This window comes from Cetorhinus maximus, chromosome 35 (genome assembly GCF_964194155.1).
Source record: "Cetorhinus maximus chromosome 35, sCetMax3.hap1.1, whole genome shotgun sequence".
NCBI lineage: Eukaryota > Metazoa > Chordata > Chondrichthyes > Lamniformes > Cetorhinidae > Cetorhinus > Cetorhinus maximus.
Window position 1 is genome coordinate 6,412,949 of NC_135913.1, and position 17,228 is coordinate 6,430,176.

Sequence of the window (17,228 nt, forward strand, 5' to 3'; positions counted from 1 at the left end):
TCCTTCTCCAAATCTTCTTTGCACCTGATATACTCGCCCTTATGTTATTAATGAATTCCCACATCTTTGTCAAATTAGTTTCCTAATTGAAACAACATGCTGGAAAAGCTCAGCAGGTGTGGACATATTTGTGGAGAGAGAAACAAAGTTAATGGGCTTACCTTTATGGTGCAAATCGGGAGAGCTCCCCACATTGCAGAGCATATTGCGTAGCATGCTGTTATCGGGCAACGTTTACGATGCATCACGCCGGTTTGCGATATTACGGCAGGCCAGTCCAAAATGGGGAGTTCGTCCGCATTATGTATATATCATTTTAGCAGGAAATTCGACTAATTTAATACCAATCCCAATGCTACGGTCCGAAGGAAATAATACGGCGTCAGGGCGAGGCATACGACAGGTTATGAATCCGTTTTGTTTTTCTAAGGGCAAGATTATTGGGAGGATTTTTAAATGCACTTCAGACCAGAGCCACAGCTTGGCAGTTCAAACTCGATTACAGGTAGGAACTGGTCATTTAAGTGGACAGAGGAACCTTCTGTTTTTTTTTCATGAGGAGAACTCCCCTCTGATTCAGGGGGACATTTCGATGGATTATTGCCCTCTGAATTACCTAGGGATAAGGGGTTAAAAGGCTTCTGAGCCACATGGTGCTTGTTATCTCCGTTACACGCACAACCTCCATTGAGGGAGAGAGATGGATAAGGAGAAGAAGCAGAAGGATGAGAAAAATAAAGGAACAGAGGGAGGATCTGGTTGCTGTCGATCCTCATGAAGGCGACAGAGCGGCGCCATATTTCGAGGGTCAGGAGGAGTCCAAATACACTCATCGGAAGTGAAGACGAGCTTATGCCACCCAAAGGGTATACGTGCAGCGATTCAGCTAACTTCAACTGATTGAGGCACAGCGCAAAATAAGCCTCAGGCTTCCAAGAGCGACAGTGACATCACTATTTGAGATGTTGCAGAGGGGATCTCATCCAACTGCCATGGGAGCTAGCCAATGCCTGACTCATTGAAGTTTACTGTAGTGCTTATTTATTTGAAATACACTTATCCCAGGCAGCTTGCGGATAACTCAGCGGGATAACACAGCCTGTTGCACACCATTGCGTTAAGGTCTTCACAGCTGCAATGATACAAAGTGCTGGCAATTACATTTACTTCCGCTAGGATGCCCAATGTCAAATGCATAGATCATTTGCAGTGATTGCAGTTTTCCCAGCATGCAAGGATCAATTGACTGCACATACCTAGAAATCAAGGCTTCTACTGTACAGCCATTCAGCTTCAAAAACAGAATGGGCTTCCACTTGATCAAAGTGCAGTTGGTGTGCGACCGTAATCAACGGGTTATGCATGTTTGTGCCACGTAACCGGGCAGCATCGTGACTCATAAATTCTTAGGCACTCACAGATTATAGGCCTTTTCACTGGCCCATATTCCTTGGGGGTATGACTACTAGATAATCCACTGAAATTATGGCTAATGATACCTGTGAGGATGTACAGACGTGAAGCAGAAATGGGGTATAATGAGGGCCAATGATAGCACCAGGGCCATAGTGGAGCAGACCATTGTTGTCCTAAAGTTTCTATTCTTATGACTCGGCAGGTCTGGAGGTACATTAAATTGCCCCAAGTCACGAATCTCCCCGATTGTTGTGGTTCACAATTTTTGAGATGCCTTGGATAACCTGATTTAGAGAGCACTTTTATGCCGAAAGATATACCCCATTCATGAGCTTCCACGATGCTCAGCAAATAGGAGCTGTTTCACGCCGCTACTGTGCAGTCGCAAAACAAGCGTATTCGCCACTAAAAGGATGTTGCCATCAATGCAGAGAGACTTTCTGCCTTTCACACAAATGAGTCATCCGGTATGTGCATTTCAGTGCCATAGTGATGCTAAGATAAAAGCAAAATACTGCGGATGCTGGAAATCTGAAAACAAAACAAAAATAACTGGAAAATCTCAGCAGGTCGGGCACCATCTGCGGAGAGGAAGACAGTCGACTTTTCGAGTCCGTATCATGAAGAGTCATACGGACTCGAAACGTCGACTGTGTTCCTCTCCGCAGATGCTGTCGGACCTGCTGAGTTTTTCCAGGTATTTTTGTTTTTGTTCCATAGTGATGCTAAGTTTGGTGGATGCACTTTCCCTAGACTGGAGGTTCATATCAAATAGCATGTCCCTTCTGCAGGTAAAAACTGGCAAGTTACGGAGTGTACACAACAAACCGTTTTTGGAAAATTCAAACTACGGCTTCGAACGTGAAATATGATTCCGCAATTGGACAAAATTTGTCAAATAGGCCTCAATGTCCTAAAATTACGTTGGCAACGAACTTACGATTGTCAGTCGGGCTCGCTGTATGGCGCATTTGCGTGTACTGGAAGCTACATACATTAATACACAGAGCCTTGTTCTTCGCACATAAAATTATATGTACACACAATGTGCCTTTTTTCAGCTAAACAAATTAAGTGATGGTGATTGGCTGGTTCATCCGTTCGGGCAATGCCAAGACCAATCCGAGTCAAGCTTCCTGGTTTAAATTTCAAACAATGCGCGCCTATTAACTAATAGTCACCACTAACTGGTACATTCTCGATTCCAACACCTCTACCCATCAGAGTCCGCTTGTCAACTCTCTTGCCGTATAAAGATGTTGGCCGTTATATCACTTTTCTTGCGATTGTCCTTGCGAATGCAAGACAAAAATCTTCGGCAAAATGTTTTTTTTTCGGTGATGCTCCAGTCCTGTCCGGACAAACGACTATTTATTTACAAAACTTACAAAAATTGAAGTTGCTGTTCCTGATGGTGTGGAACGGGATTCACCTTTACGTTTAGTTTTTTAAAGGGACATGGATTAACCAGTGTATACTTTCCACGTTTTAAAAACTGATCCAACTCTAAGGCTACTCTGGCTCTACGGTAGCGTTCGAAGTTCTTATTATACGATTAAATCTCTAGCTAAATATATTAGTTAAATAGCTTAAAAAGAATGTCACAAAACTCAACGTATTGGGAGTGATCTGGTCATGATGTTTGAAATGTCAAACTGAGTTCATATTGTTGGCATGGAAAAGTCCTGTGCGGGGAAATCAAGAAAAGTGGGAAATAATCTTAAAATGAGAGCTGGACTTTTGAATGGATTATGTCAGGAAGGAATCCTTCACAAAACGATTCGTGTAAATATGGGTCTATTCCCAGAAATGGCAGCGGATGGTAGGAGTCATTTGCGGCTTTTAAGATAGGGATCGATAGATTTTTTATTTTTTTTTGCGGATTAATTGTATCACAAGTTCTGGAGCTAAGGCGTGAAATTGAACATGAGGTACATATCAGTGACCACCTAAACGAATGGGGTCGGGGTGGGGGTGGGGGGGGCGGCGGGGGGGCGGACGGGTGGGTGTCAGGATTGAGGTCTTCGCCACATTTCTAGGCTTGTGCTTTAGGAATCAAAACAATGACGTATCTTCGAACGCTTTAATAGCTATATTCTCACCAACACAGTTATGTTCATGACTTGTTACCTTCACTCCCACCAGTTTTTGTTTCGCGGGCAAATATAAAATGATAAGACCTAAACAAATATAAGCAGCTATCGGCCCGTCTTACAATAAGATCATTGCTGATCTGTTTGTGGCCTCAGCTCCACTTCCCTGCCTCCATCTCAAAACCCTTAATTCCCTTGTAAATGAAAGAATATGTTTTACAGTGCCTTGAATATATTCAATGACCCAGCCTCCATTGTCCCATGTGGTAGTTTGGGCTTATTTTCGTTATCTTTAGATTCGAAACTTCCAACTCTCTCCAGGCTGATATTCAAATTCTTCACCCCTGAATTTGAGCGTGTCGAAAACTGCTGCCCCTCTTAAAAAGGACAGGAAGTCCCGTTCCCATAACAAACACGTGCTATCTGGAAATCATTCGCTCCAAGTCAAGCAACATTATAAGTTTGAAAATCCAACTCATGCGTGGCCTAACCCTGTCTAAGCCCAGAATTTTGAAATCAGCACACCACCCCCCTCCGCCCCCCCCCCCCCCTTCCCAGTTACTCTTTTCCGCTTCTCCAATTCACCTTTGTCCTTTTAGACCACCCTTTCACTGCAAAAGTCTTTGACCAAGCTTCAGGTCAGCTGACCTAACCTCCTTATTTGGCAAGGTATCAAAAGTTGCTTTATAACGTAAAACATGTTGGAACATTCCAGTACAAATTATTTATGTGTTGTTGTTAGAGGAAATACATTCCTAATCGTCTCTGAATTATCCTAAAACCGCCCTTTAGTTCGAGATTCCCTCACCAATTGAGAAATGAACAAAAACTGTACTCAGTACTCCAGGTATGGTCTCAGAAAAGCCTTATTCAATTGTAAGAAGACTTCCCTTTTATGTCCCAACACTCTCAATATTCCACCTGCCTTCCCAATTAGTTGATGTACCTGCATATTAACTTTATTTGTGATTCATGTACTAGGAGACCCAGATCCCACAGGACCGCGGAATTTTGCATGTATCTCTCACCTTAAAAATCATGTTGCCTTTCTATTCTTTGCATAAAAGTGGACCGTTTCAAATTTTCACACATTATATTCCACCTGTCAATTTTTTTGCACAATTAGTTTAATTATCTACACCTCATTTGTAGAGACTTCTTGTCCGCTTCAGAACCTGATTTCCTAGCAAATTTGGCTACAATGCACTCGGTTCCTTTATTCAAGAAATTAATATAGATTCTGACGAGTTGAGTCCCTTCTAATTACAGTTTACCAATATTAAAAATGGCCCATATATCCCAGGTTTCCGTTTCCTGTTCGTTAGCCACGCTAATATATTAACCGCGAATGCAATCAATCTAGTGCCGTAATGCTTTATGTGGTACAGTAGGGAAAGAATTTGAAATTCCGAAAACACTATATCTGCTGCTTTATCTACCCTGCGCGTTACATCCTTGAAAATCTCTAATTAATTTGTCCAACAACATTCCCTTTTCATGAAACTATATTGACTCTGCGTAATTATCATCCTATTTTCGAAATCCCCTCCTACGACTTCTTTAATACGTAATGGATTTCACCATTTTAGCAATGAAACACGTTAGGCTAACTGGCCTGTAGATTCTTACTTTCTGTCTCCCTCGTCCAATTTATAGGGTTGTTGTAACCTCAGTTCAACATAGAGAGCTATTAGACAAAATAATGTTTAATGGGGTTGGCCGAATTTAATAATAGCGAAAGGTTCTTGAAAGCAGCGAGTACGGACAAAGGCAATTAGGCAGGCTACAACTAGTGGGCTGCTATGACGATCAGTGTTGTGGACTCAGCTGTTAATAGATTCTATTACTGGCTTAGGTGAAGGTACTGACAGTGCCTTTTTAAGTTTGATGAAGATAATGAGTGTGGGGCGAGGGACGGCGGGGCGTTGGTAAGGTGTGAGGATAACACAAATAAGCTGCAAAGGGATATAGACATATTAAGTAAATGGGCAGCAAGGTGAAATATGAAGTAGAATGGGGCCAGGTTTATGGTTATTCACGTGCTGGTAAGAATAGAAAAGCAGGATAATATTAAAGTGTGAAAAGCTAAATTTTATCGTTCACAGAGAAAAGCATATGGTTGTACAAGTAAACACAAAAAGTTAACATGCTAGGGCAGCAAACAAATACGTACTCAAATGTCATGTTAGCCCCTTTGCGAAGGGTTTGGAATGCGAAAGTAAATAAGGCCTGCTGAAATTCTACAGGTCTGTGGGAAGGCAACAATTTTAGTGCTGGCCACTGATTTATTATCCTCATATCAGGAAAGTTACACTTGCCTTTCAGGTGGTGACGTGAGGCTGAATAGACCAAGCAGTTAAATCTTCGATTTTAGAAGATTACGATGTTAATTTCTTAAACATTTTGATTCTGAAGGGGCTTGAAATGATCGAGGCCGACCGACCGTTTTCGCTTGGCAGGGGTGTCTAGAAGTAGCGAGCACAATATCGCCATACGAAGTCAGCAATTTTGGATGAGTTGCAAAGAAACGTCTTCTATCAGAGTGCTATCACTCTATGGAACGATCTGTCCCGGAGAATTTGAATGCTCATTCATCGAGCATATTCAATGCTGAAATTTACGTTTTAGGCGGTTAGAAATTTATCTCAGGTAGTGAAAGAAAATGGATTGGTCAGCCGTTATATGCAGCAGCGACTAATTAGTTCCTCAACTTAATCGCCATCAATGGGACTAAACATCAAATACTACGAATAATAGGTCGTGGATCTGATTAGGCCAATGTCCCGCCGCTGTCAAGACTAAATTCTACATAAGGGTTCCAGCTAAAGGAAGAATTATGGGGGCCGGGCAGAAACATTGAATAGAAGCCAAATATCTGTCACGATCTTAACGCATGCCGGATGCTGCATGCTGCATGTTCTACCCCTGCTTATATTTCATATATTCTTGCGGCCATATGTTAACCAGCGATGTGTCTTTTTTTTTTTAGTTGACCGTTGTATTCTTTTCAAACATATTCGGTCTTTTAATCGCTCTAATTTCTTTGGGATTGTCAATCTGGAATGGAATAGAAGAGACATCGAACGCTAAGGTGAGAAATTCAATTTCCTCATTGATTGGATTTACGCAAAGTAAGGCTTTTTTAATTATATGATTGTGAAACAATTAAAATGATTAAAAGTAATTGTATTGATTGTGGCCTTTATATATTCAAGACAGAGGTTTACCGGTAAATGCTTTAGAACCATTAAATCATGGGAACTTTACAGCACAGAATGAGGCCACTTGGCCCATTGCATTTGTACCGGTGGACAGATGAGCCACACAGCCTAATCCCGCTTCGCAGCATTTGGTCAGCAGCACTACAGGTTACGGCACTTGAAATTCATATCCAGTAAACTTATCACTGAATTCAGTGTTGCTGCCTCTACTACCGTTTCATGTAGTGAGTTCCAGACCGCTACAAGTCTCTGCGTATTTTTTCCTCTCATCTCTCCACCAATCCTTCTACCAATCACTTTAAATCTATTCCCCTAGTCACTGAGCTCTCTGCCGAAGCATCTAGGCCTATCCCATTCGCTCTGTCCAGGCCGCTCATAATACTGTACACCTGAGTCAAATATCCCTTCAGGGATATTTTCCTATTATATTATCCTAGCTACAATTTTCGTGCCCCGGAAAAACCCTTGAAAATTTCCACTGTGCCATCTCTAATACAGTAATATCCTTCCTGTAATGAGGTGACCAGAGGTTTACACAGTACTCAAGTTGTGGCCTAACGAATGTTAAGTATAGTCCCAGCACAACCTACCAGCTTTTTATTCTATTCCTTGGCTAACAAATTAAATAATTCTATAGGCCTTCTAAACCAATTTGTCAACCTGTTGTGCTACCTTCAGGGATTTGTGAACATTCATCCCAAATTACTCACTTTCTCTACACCTCTCAGTATTCCCCCCTTTGTTACGTAACACTTTGTCATGTTTGACCTCCCTAAAATATCACCTCATATTTATCTGTGTTGCATTCCATTTGCCGCTTTTCTTCCTACAGGAACAGCGCTGAATTTGTGGCAGTAAATATATTTACTGTGCTCAATCAACTCCAGTTATACCAAGCCATAGAATATTAGAAAAAAATACCATTGTCTTCCTGATATCCTTCCACAGTCTCCGCTTCTTAGTTCTGTAACCTCCTCCAGTCCTACAATGGCACAAAATCTCGCCACTCTTTCAACTCTGGCGATTTTTGCAACTCTCATTCCGATTGCCCCATGACAGGTCCCTGTGTCTTCAGCCATTTAGGCTCTGGGATCCCCTCCCCAAACATTATACTTATTCCTCCTGAATTAATATTCCATTTAAAAATCATATCGCTGAAAAAAAGACTTGTCTAAGTTTTTCATTTTTCATTTATCAGGACACTCGCAAGAATACTAATATAAAAGCAAAGTACTGCAGATGCTGGAAACCTGAAACAAAAACAGGAAATTCTGGAAACACTCAGTGGTGAGGAAATGGAAAAGTTAACGTTTCGAGTCCGTTTGACTCTTCCTCAGGGGAAGACAACATTGTATATTGTATGCAAAGAGAGTGCTGATCGGTTGGCACGAGGCATTGCCGATGAGAGTTCAACGCTGATGGTGAATGATGGTTGTCTGCCAAGAATTGTTTGAAATTTAGACCAGGCAGCTTGACCATGATTGGTCAAGACACCATCAGTGCTGCGTTCTTCATGGCTACGCCACTTGCCAACATAAGTGCACTTCCACAGGCTTATAGCCGTTTACAGCACAGAAGGAGGACATTCAGCCCATTGTGCCCGTGCTCGGTAACAAAGACCTGACTACAGTCATCACAATTTCCATAGCCCTGGAGCATATGGCAACCCAAGTGAATAGCTCAATACGTCGAAAGTGTTACGAGGGTTTCTCATTTACCACCCCTTCAGGCAGTGAGTTCCAAACTCCCACGACATCTCTGGGTGAAAAAAAATCACTCCTTAACTCCCCCTTAGTCTTCTACCTCTAAACTTTAACCTATACCCCTTGTTATTGTCAGCCCTATTAATGGGGAAAATGTGCCTTCATATCAAACCTATCTCTGCCATTCATAATCTTATACACCTCTATCAGGTCCCCTCTCAACCTTCGCTGCTCCAATGGAAACAACCCAGCCTATCCAATCGTTCCTCATAGCACAGCCGCTCCAGACCATGCACCATCCTGGTAAATGTCCTCTACACCCTCTCCAATGCAATCACATCCTTCTTAAAATGTGGCGACCAGAACTGCACGCTGTACTCCAGTTGTGGCCTAAGCAGCGCCATATACAGTTCCAGAATAACCTACCTGCTATTGTGTTCTATGCCTCAGCCAAAAAAGGCAACTATCCCATATGCGCTCTTAACCACCTTGTCAGCCTGCCCTGCTACCTTCAAGGATCTGTGGATATGCACCCTCAGGTCCCTCTGACCTTCGGTACTTTGCATGATAGCCCTCCCTAAGAGCATTACCTCACAGTTACCCGGACTGAATTCCATTTGCTACTGTTCTGCCCATCTGATCAATCCATTAATATGCTATTGCAGTTTACGGACATCCCCCTCACTACTTTCCACTCTACCAACTGTTGTGTGATCTATGAGCTTTTTGATCATGACCCCTATATTAAAGTCCAAATCATGTATGTACACCACAAACAGCAACGGCGGCAGCACCAAGCCCTGCGTAACCCAACTGGAAACAAACTGCCAGCCACAGAAACCTCTACCATCACCCTCCATTTCCTGCCTCTTAGCCAATTCTGGATCCAACGTGCCACGTTATCTTGCGTCCCTTGGACTCTTACTTTCTTCCACATTCTGCAAGAAGGGTCCATATCAAAACCCTTTCTTAAGTCCATGTAGACCACATCAAATGCATTACCCCCATCGACACTCTTTCTTAATTCCTCAATAAAATCGGTCAAATTTGCTAAGCACGCCCTGCACTTAACACACCCACGAAGGCCATCCCTGATTATTCCGTGTCTCTCCAAGTGCAGATATATTCTGTCCCTCAGAATTATTTCTAGTAACTCCCCCACCACCGAGGCTAAGCTGACTGGCCTGAAATTCCCTCGTCTACTCTTTCACTGCTTAAATAATGGAACACGTAAGCAGCCGTCAAGCCCATTGGCACCTCACGTACGGACAGAGAGGATTTTAAAATTCCTGCCAGGACCGCTGATTTTTCTTCCCTTTCGTCCCTCAACACCCTTTGACACACTTCATCCGGACATGCGGATTTATCCACTTGTAAGACCGCTAAACCCGCTGGTGCCTCGTATCTCCCGTCTATGTTAATTTCCTCCAGCATTTCACAGTCCTCCACATTGATGTCTGTACTTGCGTCTATTATTTTCCATTGTGAAGACCAACAAAAAGTATTCATTAAGGAGTGCACCCACGTCTTTCGGGTCCACAAGCAGATGATCTCTATGGTCCCTAATTGGCCCTGCTCTTTAGCTAGGTATTCTCTTCCTATTTATGTTTTTTTTTTAAATCAAGACATTGGGTCTCCCTTTATTCTACCCATCAACGCTTTCGCATGCGATTCCTTACCTTTCGGTATTTCCCTTTTTTAAGTCGCCCCACTCTCCCCTCCTCCCCACGTCCCGCCGCACTTCTGTATACTCCTCTAGGATTATGCCGTATTGAGCCCACGGCACCTGCAATAAGATTTTTAATTTACTTAATCCGAATCTTTATGTCCCTTGACATTTAGGGTACTCCGGACTTGGGCCGCCCTCACGCTCCTTGCCCCACACCCCCTACACCCCCCGACTCTGTTTTAACAGGAATGCATTTGCCATGCATCTCACTATTTCCTCCCTGAATGCCTCCCACTCTTCTGACACAGCGTTATCTGCAAATGGCTGCTCCCAGTCCAGTTGGGACAAATGGTATCTAATCTCAGTGAAATTATCATTTCCCCAGTTTAGAAAATTTATTCCCGGCCCAAATTTATCCTTTTCCATAACTATCCTAAATCTAACGGAGTTATGCTCACGATCTCCAAAATGCTCCACTACTGATACGTCTTCCACCCGCCCAGGCTCATATCCGAATATCAGGACCAGAACGCCCCCCTCCCTTATTGCGTTTCAACGTACTGACTAAAGAAAGTTTTCTAGATGCAATATAATGATTTTCTCCCTCCCTACCCTGCAAAATAAAACTACTTCAGTAGTTAAAATCCAAGACTGCCTGATTATACGTACACTTCTCTGATATGTCATTATGTATTTGACACTCTATCTCTCCCTGACTGTTCGGGGGCCTATAGTACACATGGCTCTTCATATCCAGTATTAATTGTTGTCTTCCCTGATATTAGCATTCTTGGAAGTTTCCTGTAGGGCGTTGTCACATTTTTTCAGCAATGCTGACGTTCCGTACCAGCAAAATTCATATAATTGACCAAGATTCTAATCAGAATTTGACGCTTCCACTCCTCACTCAGGCAGTTTTGAGGCGGGGTCTGGTGTCGGGGGGCGGGGTTGGTATAGAAGTATTGTTGGTGTCGCCAGTGGGGGAGCAGGGTCTCGGGAGATAGGGTGCTGGGCCACCGAGCTGCGGATGTCACCAGGCTTTCAAGGGGGCGGGGTTTGTCGGTGGTGGAATTTTGGTTTATATTGCAGGGACTGTATTCGCTCCGGGCCGTCTCCCACACCTGCATCGCAGCGATTTTCCACTTGGCCGAACAGGGCTACGGACGGCAGACCCGCTCATTAAGCCCACTTAGTCAGCAATTTTTGGCAGGCTGGCAGATGCCAGATAAGGAAATTAAACCAGGAAATGAAGAAAGTTCGTCCTCGAGCAGCAAGGGGATGTTGGGGCGGCGCCGCCATTTGTAGCGCTCTTGCGACTGCCGGCGCCACCCCCGCCACCCCCCCACCCCCACCCCCTTGAAGGCCTGGTGACATCCGCAGCTCTATGTCCCAGCACCCTATCTCCCGAGACCCTGCTCCCCCACTGGCGACACCAACAATACTTCTCTACCGACCCCGCCCTGCGGCCCCTGACACTTACATGGTCCTCGTGTTGCCAGGAATTAGTGTTCAGCAGCTCCCTCTAGTGCCTCTTGCGGCCACTGCAGCGCTGTTGCGGGAGCTCTCCAAGGCGAGACTACCCAAGATCGTGTCCCGCTTTTATGCCCATCAACTCATTAGATTGCAAAATGGCAGTGGTGCTGTTGGAGTCGGCCGGTGTGGGCCGCGCTCCTGCCAACCTTAAAGTTCGGCACTTGGTTCTCGAATCCTACTATCTCTTTCTTGGAATAAGAAAATTTGAAAAAAAATCTGGGGGTTATCTGGGATGTTTCCCTACACTAAGGGCGCCGTATAAAAACAAGTTGATTTTTTGCGCAATATAATTCACCTGAAGACAATAAGCTGTGGACTGCTTTACATTCTAATCTATTTCTATTTCAATCAAGTCATGGAGAGAAGTGAAAGGGGCAGATGACTTATCGTCTCGTGCCTTACACCATTACACAAACTCAAGTTCATAAATGTATTGCAAATAGGACAAGGGCTACACAATAGGATGCAAGAACCATGTCCAATATTCAATGAAATCTTGCCGGCTGTGCTCTCCACATTAACTGCTTTTATTTCCATCTGTTCCCCATATCGCTACCTTCCCTTAGCGCTCTAAAAACTGATGTTACGGCCTTGAATATGCTTAATGGCTTAGCCTCCACAGCTCTCTAAAGTTGAGAATTCCAAATACTAATATCCTTGCTGAGAATGAATTGCTCCTATCCTTGTCTGAAATGGTCACGACTTATTTTGAAACGCCCCCACCCCCCCCCGCCCCTTGTTATAAATTGCCCCAAGAAAAGATGATCTGCTCCACATCAACCCTGTCACGCGCTCTCAGAATCCCATATCATCTCTTATTTTCCTAAATTCCAGTGAGCATAGGCAGAAACTGCTGAACCTTTCGTCATATGAAACCCCTATATCCTATAAATATATCTCATGGACCTTTTCTGTGCTGCCTCCAATACAAGTCTCTCCAAGGATAATGAGACCAAAGCTTTACTCAGTTCTCTGTGCATTTTCTAACCAATGCCTTTAATAGTTCAAGCAATATTATCCCACTTTTATATTCAATCTGCATTGCAATAAATGCCAACTTTTCATCTGCATTCCTATTTACTTTTTGGACATGCATGCTAACGTTTTGTATTTCATGAAGAGGGGCACTGAGATCACTTGTCATCACACAATTACGTAACATCTCTGCATTTAAATTGTTTGTTATTATATTCTTCCTATCTAGCACGCTTGCCTTGCACCAGAGCACTGGATAAAATCACGCTATTTTATTTTAGCTATGGAAGAAGCGTTCATGCCACGGCAAGTCAGGTTAATCAAACTACTAATAATTCCAACACGCCCATTGCAGGTGGGAAGAAGGCAAGACATCCTTGGGCAGCCCCGCTTAAGTTGAAAGTGCTGTCCCTCAACTATAAACTTTCCGAAACAGAAAGAGCTGCCCACAATTCCTTGCTGACTAAAGCGATAAATTCATCAGCCAACGTGGATCAATCTCACATTTCTCCACATTATACGATAGCTGGCAAATTATTTTCCAATCAATTGACCTATCCACATCGCTTTGCAGGCTTTTGCTTCATCCTCACCAATTGTTTCCTCATATATTTTTTGTATAATCAGCCCTTTTCGCTACAGCACACAGTCCCTTAATTCAGGTTATTAACATATATTGTAGGTAGTGGAGGAATGCGTTTTGACCTTTGTGGCCCCCGATGGATATAGTTTGCAATGCTGACAATTAAACATTTGTCCAGATTCTGTCATTTCTATTAATGAAACAATAATATATTATATCAATACGAATTAATATTACCAGCAGCATTAGCCCTTATCTTGTAATTAAAAAGGAAAGGTGACCACTTGTCCATGGAGGATGATATTCGGGTATTATTATTGGTCATGACGAAATGGGAGCAAAAAAAACTGAACAACATTTTGTGGTTGTTCTCATTGTAGACCACACAAAAACATACAAAAATGCTTTAAAATCAAATGGTAAAAGGAAGGGAAGAACTTAAAACAATCGAACCCACTAGGGGAAACTTAGTTGAATAAAAATAGTACTAAAGGTTGACAAGCCCCAAGGATTGATGTCTTTCAGCCATGGGCTTTAAAATAAGTGGCCGCAGAGATATTTGAAAAATCCGTTGCGATCTTCCAAAGCTCTTTATTTTCTGGAAATGTTCAAGCAGATTTGAATATCGCTAATATTCAAGAATGGATGGTGACTTAAAACAGAAAACTGTAGGTCTGTTACCGAAAGCCTACCATAGGGAAATGCTGAAATCAATTATCTAATAGGTAATCGCGGAAGATGTAGAGAATCACAATGCAGTCAGGCAGAGCCGTAACGGTTTTATGGAAGGGGAGTCATGTTTAACTAATTTTATAAGCATTTATTAGCCGAAGAAATAAACAAGATAGACGAAACATAACCAGTAGATATGGTATTATTCGACCCCCGAAAGGCATTTGACCAGGTGCCATATCAAAGATTACTGCACAAAGTAAGAGCTCACTGTGTGAGGCGTAATATATTAGCATGGAGAGAGGATTTTCTATCGAACACGGGAGAGAGAGTAAAGACAAATCGGTCATTTTGTGTTGGGAATCTGTTATTAGTGGAGTGTCAGAGGGATCAGTGCTAGAGTCTCAACTGTAACAATGATGTGAATGAAGGAATGAATGTATGATATAAAAAAATTGCCGATCACACAAGTTAGTGCATGAAAGTAATTTAACAAGACATTATAAAAGGCCTTCAGAGTCTATTAGGCGTGTTATATTTAGCGATGGTAGAATCATGGTGAGCATAGTTACCAAGCAGATAACCCGGGCTCCATTTCCAGCCAGTTTTGGCCTTTAAATTTATTCAAGGTTGAGTTAGATGGACTTTTGGAAGGCAAGGGACTCAAGGATCATTGGAGGCAGACAGGAAAGTAAATATGATACCACAACCAGATCAACCGTTATCATATTGAATGGTGGAGCAAGCTCGAAGAGCGAAGTGGCCTACTCCTGCTCCAAAGTCATATGTTCCTAAGTTCCTAAGTGAGTGGGAAAACTTTTGGCTTTTGCAGTACAATGTGGGAAAATATGAACGTGTTTATCTTTGCATAAGATTGATATGACAGTATTTCATGAAAGGGAAAGGCCTGGAGAGCTGTACATATGGAAGGATGTGTGTGTCTTGGTACATTAATCGCCAAATATTAGCACGCAAGGGCAGCAAGCAATAAGGGACGCAAATGAAACGGCGGCGCTTATTGCAAGAGGAACTGAGTTTAAAAGTGGGGACCAGGGCCTTTCTTAGACCTCATCTGGAGTACTACGTAAGGTTTTAACGTATTTCCTTAAAAACAAATACTGTTGTATTATAACCAGATGACAGCTGGTTTACTCGACTGATTCCCGAGATCCAGATATTATCTTATAACGAAGTATAAGCAAGTCGGCCTTCCATTGGACTCCCAGAATCGAACTCCCTTTGGAGTTTAGAACAATGAAAGCCGAATTTATTGCAGCATCTATGATCCTGAGGGGACTTGGTATGATGGATGCTGAGAGGATGACACCCCTTGTGGGGAAGTCTAGAACTAGCGAAAATAAACGGTCTCGCATTTAAGATAAGATGGGGAGGTTTTTCTTTTGCTCAGTCGAAGGGTTGTTAATCTGCAGAACTGTTTCCCCGGAGAGCAGTGAATTCGTCATTGATTGCATTTACGACTGAATGAGATAGATGTTTGATCAGCAATGGAGTTAAGTGTTATTTTAACACTGATACAAATTGAGTTGAGGTCACAATCAGATCAGGTGTGAGTAGGCTCAAGGGGTTAGGTGTGAGTAGGCTCAAGGGGTCAAATGGCTAAATCCTGAGCAGCTGTGCTTTTGTATTCTCGTGTTCTGGTGTTCAGCAACATTTTCTGTGGTCGACCCCATTGTGAGTTTGCAACGCAAGTTGATGAATAGGGCCAGAGCCCAGAGCAACTGTAGAAAAATGATACCCAATGTTGACGAAAGCTCTACTTAAAAACGATCCGATACCCCTCTAATTTAAGTCAACTGAAAGAAAAATCGGCGGTGGTGTGTAAACAGTGAACAAGAACGTATGTTCAGCACACCATCTTCAAAAGCCATTCCCCTCTCTTTCCCGGTAGTTCCTTCCGAGTGAAGTCAGAAATTCTGCCCTGCGTTCCAGTGATGCTCCTTACCGGATTCATAATATAGAGGTTAATGCTAGCAAAGGTAATGTGCTTCCACGTGGGCAATTGACAGCTCATTCATGACAATGCTTTTGCTCCCTTACAGGAATGCACAGCAAGCTATCATTGGATCATACTTGTTTTGACTGCCCTGGAACTGTGCCTCTCTCTCTGGAACATAGGTATCACCTTCAATTGGCTGCGTAAGGAATGCAAAGCTTCCGTATCAGTGAACTCCTGAAAGTTATTCAGTAAGATAGCCTTGCAATAAAAGTGCTTCAATCTACTTTATTTTCCTGATAAAAAGATGATTGATATGGGACGTTACCTATGATTCAATTTCAACCCATGTTGTCTTGCTTATTGAGCAACTTTCAGAGCGCTCTGCTTTTATTTCAAATTTCCGGCACCAGCAATGTTTAGCTTTTGACACTGTGAAATGTCTCATTCATTAAGAATGAAGCTCAGCTGTCCTGATAATTCAGTTAGCCTGTCCCCTTCAGCCATTTAGGCTGGCACTTATCTTGTTGAGAGCACGAACTGTATTGTAGTACTATGACATCCGGTGTACAGCCAATTATCCATTGTAACCTCAGAACTCGTATATTCCAATAACTTTCTGTCTGGACTCACCTTGAAGTCCTTTTGAAAGTTGACTTCATTCAAACCTCGGTTGTTCTTATCCTAAAACATAAAGAGTCACGTTCACCTATCACCTTTTTCTCGTTGACCTGCCATGATTCATGGTCTTGCGGGAAGTCACTTATAAATAAGCTCATTCTTGTTTACAGGTCCCCCATAGCATGGTCACTTCCTGGGTCTGTTACAGCTTCAATTCCTACACCACTCCAAGTTTTCTTCACTCCTCCAACCCTGGCCTCTTGTAATCCCCGAATTCATTTGGTCCACCATTGAACATGCCTTCAGATTACTAGGCCCTGAATTATTACAGCCGACAAACTATGTGCATCGCTACCTTCTTTAAAACCTATCTTATCAGCAAACTTTTCATCAGCTGTCTTGATAAATAATTGTGTCTTCAATATGAACATGACTTTAAGATCTCGTTTATGTGAAACACTCTGGAATGTTTTACTCCATTGATGTCCGTATATAAATGTAACGTGCTGGGGTGCCCTCTATTAACCGCTCATAAAAGTCAACATACCTTTTCTCTACTGTATTGATATCCTGCTTAGTTGTGTAAGTGCTGATATCTAGTGAAATGTTTTTCGATTAACTAAGGGCTGCAGATTTAAGATAGCTACAAAAAAAAAAAAATCAGAGAGATGAGGAGATTATATTTGACAGTAATTTTAATGACCCGGAATACACGCATTCGATGTGATTGTCTACGAGATCAATTCTTCTCTAATGTTTTTGTTACTCTGAATGATTATGGCATTAAC

The 17,228-nt window shown here is 42.6% G+C and overlaps 1 protein-coding gene across 3 annotated transcripts in view; it reads left to right on the plus strand.

Moving 5' to 3' along the window:
* Positions 1–16,993, plus strand: part of LOC144671979 (uncharacterized) — a 70,262-nt gene extending 53,269 nt beyond the window's left edge. For 2 of the 3 annotated variants that reach the window (XM_078533916.1, XM_078533917.1), the window contains exons 7-8: positions 6,499–6,600; positions 15,926–16,993. In XM_078533916.1, the coding sequence (XP_078390042.1) occupies positions 6,499–6,600; positions 15,926–16,060 (237 nt within the window). In that variant the 3' untranslated portion in view covers positions 16,061–16,993. Of the gene's footprint in view, positions 1–6,498; positions 6,601–7,928; positions 8,018–15,925 lie in introns of all 3 variants that reach the window. The other variant, XM_078533918.1, reaches the window with a different exon arrangement.
* The last annotated feature ends 235 nt before the right edge of the window (positions 16,994–17,228 follow it).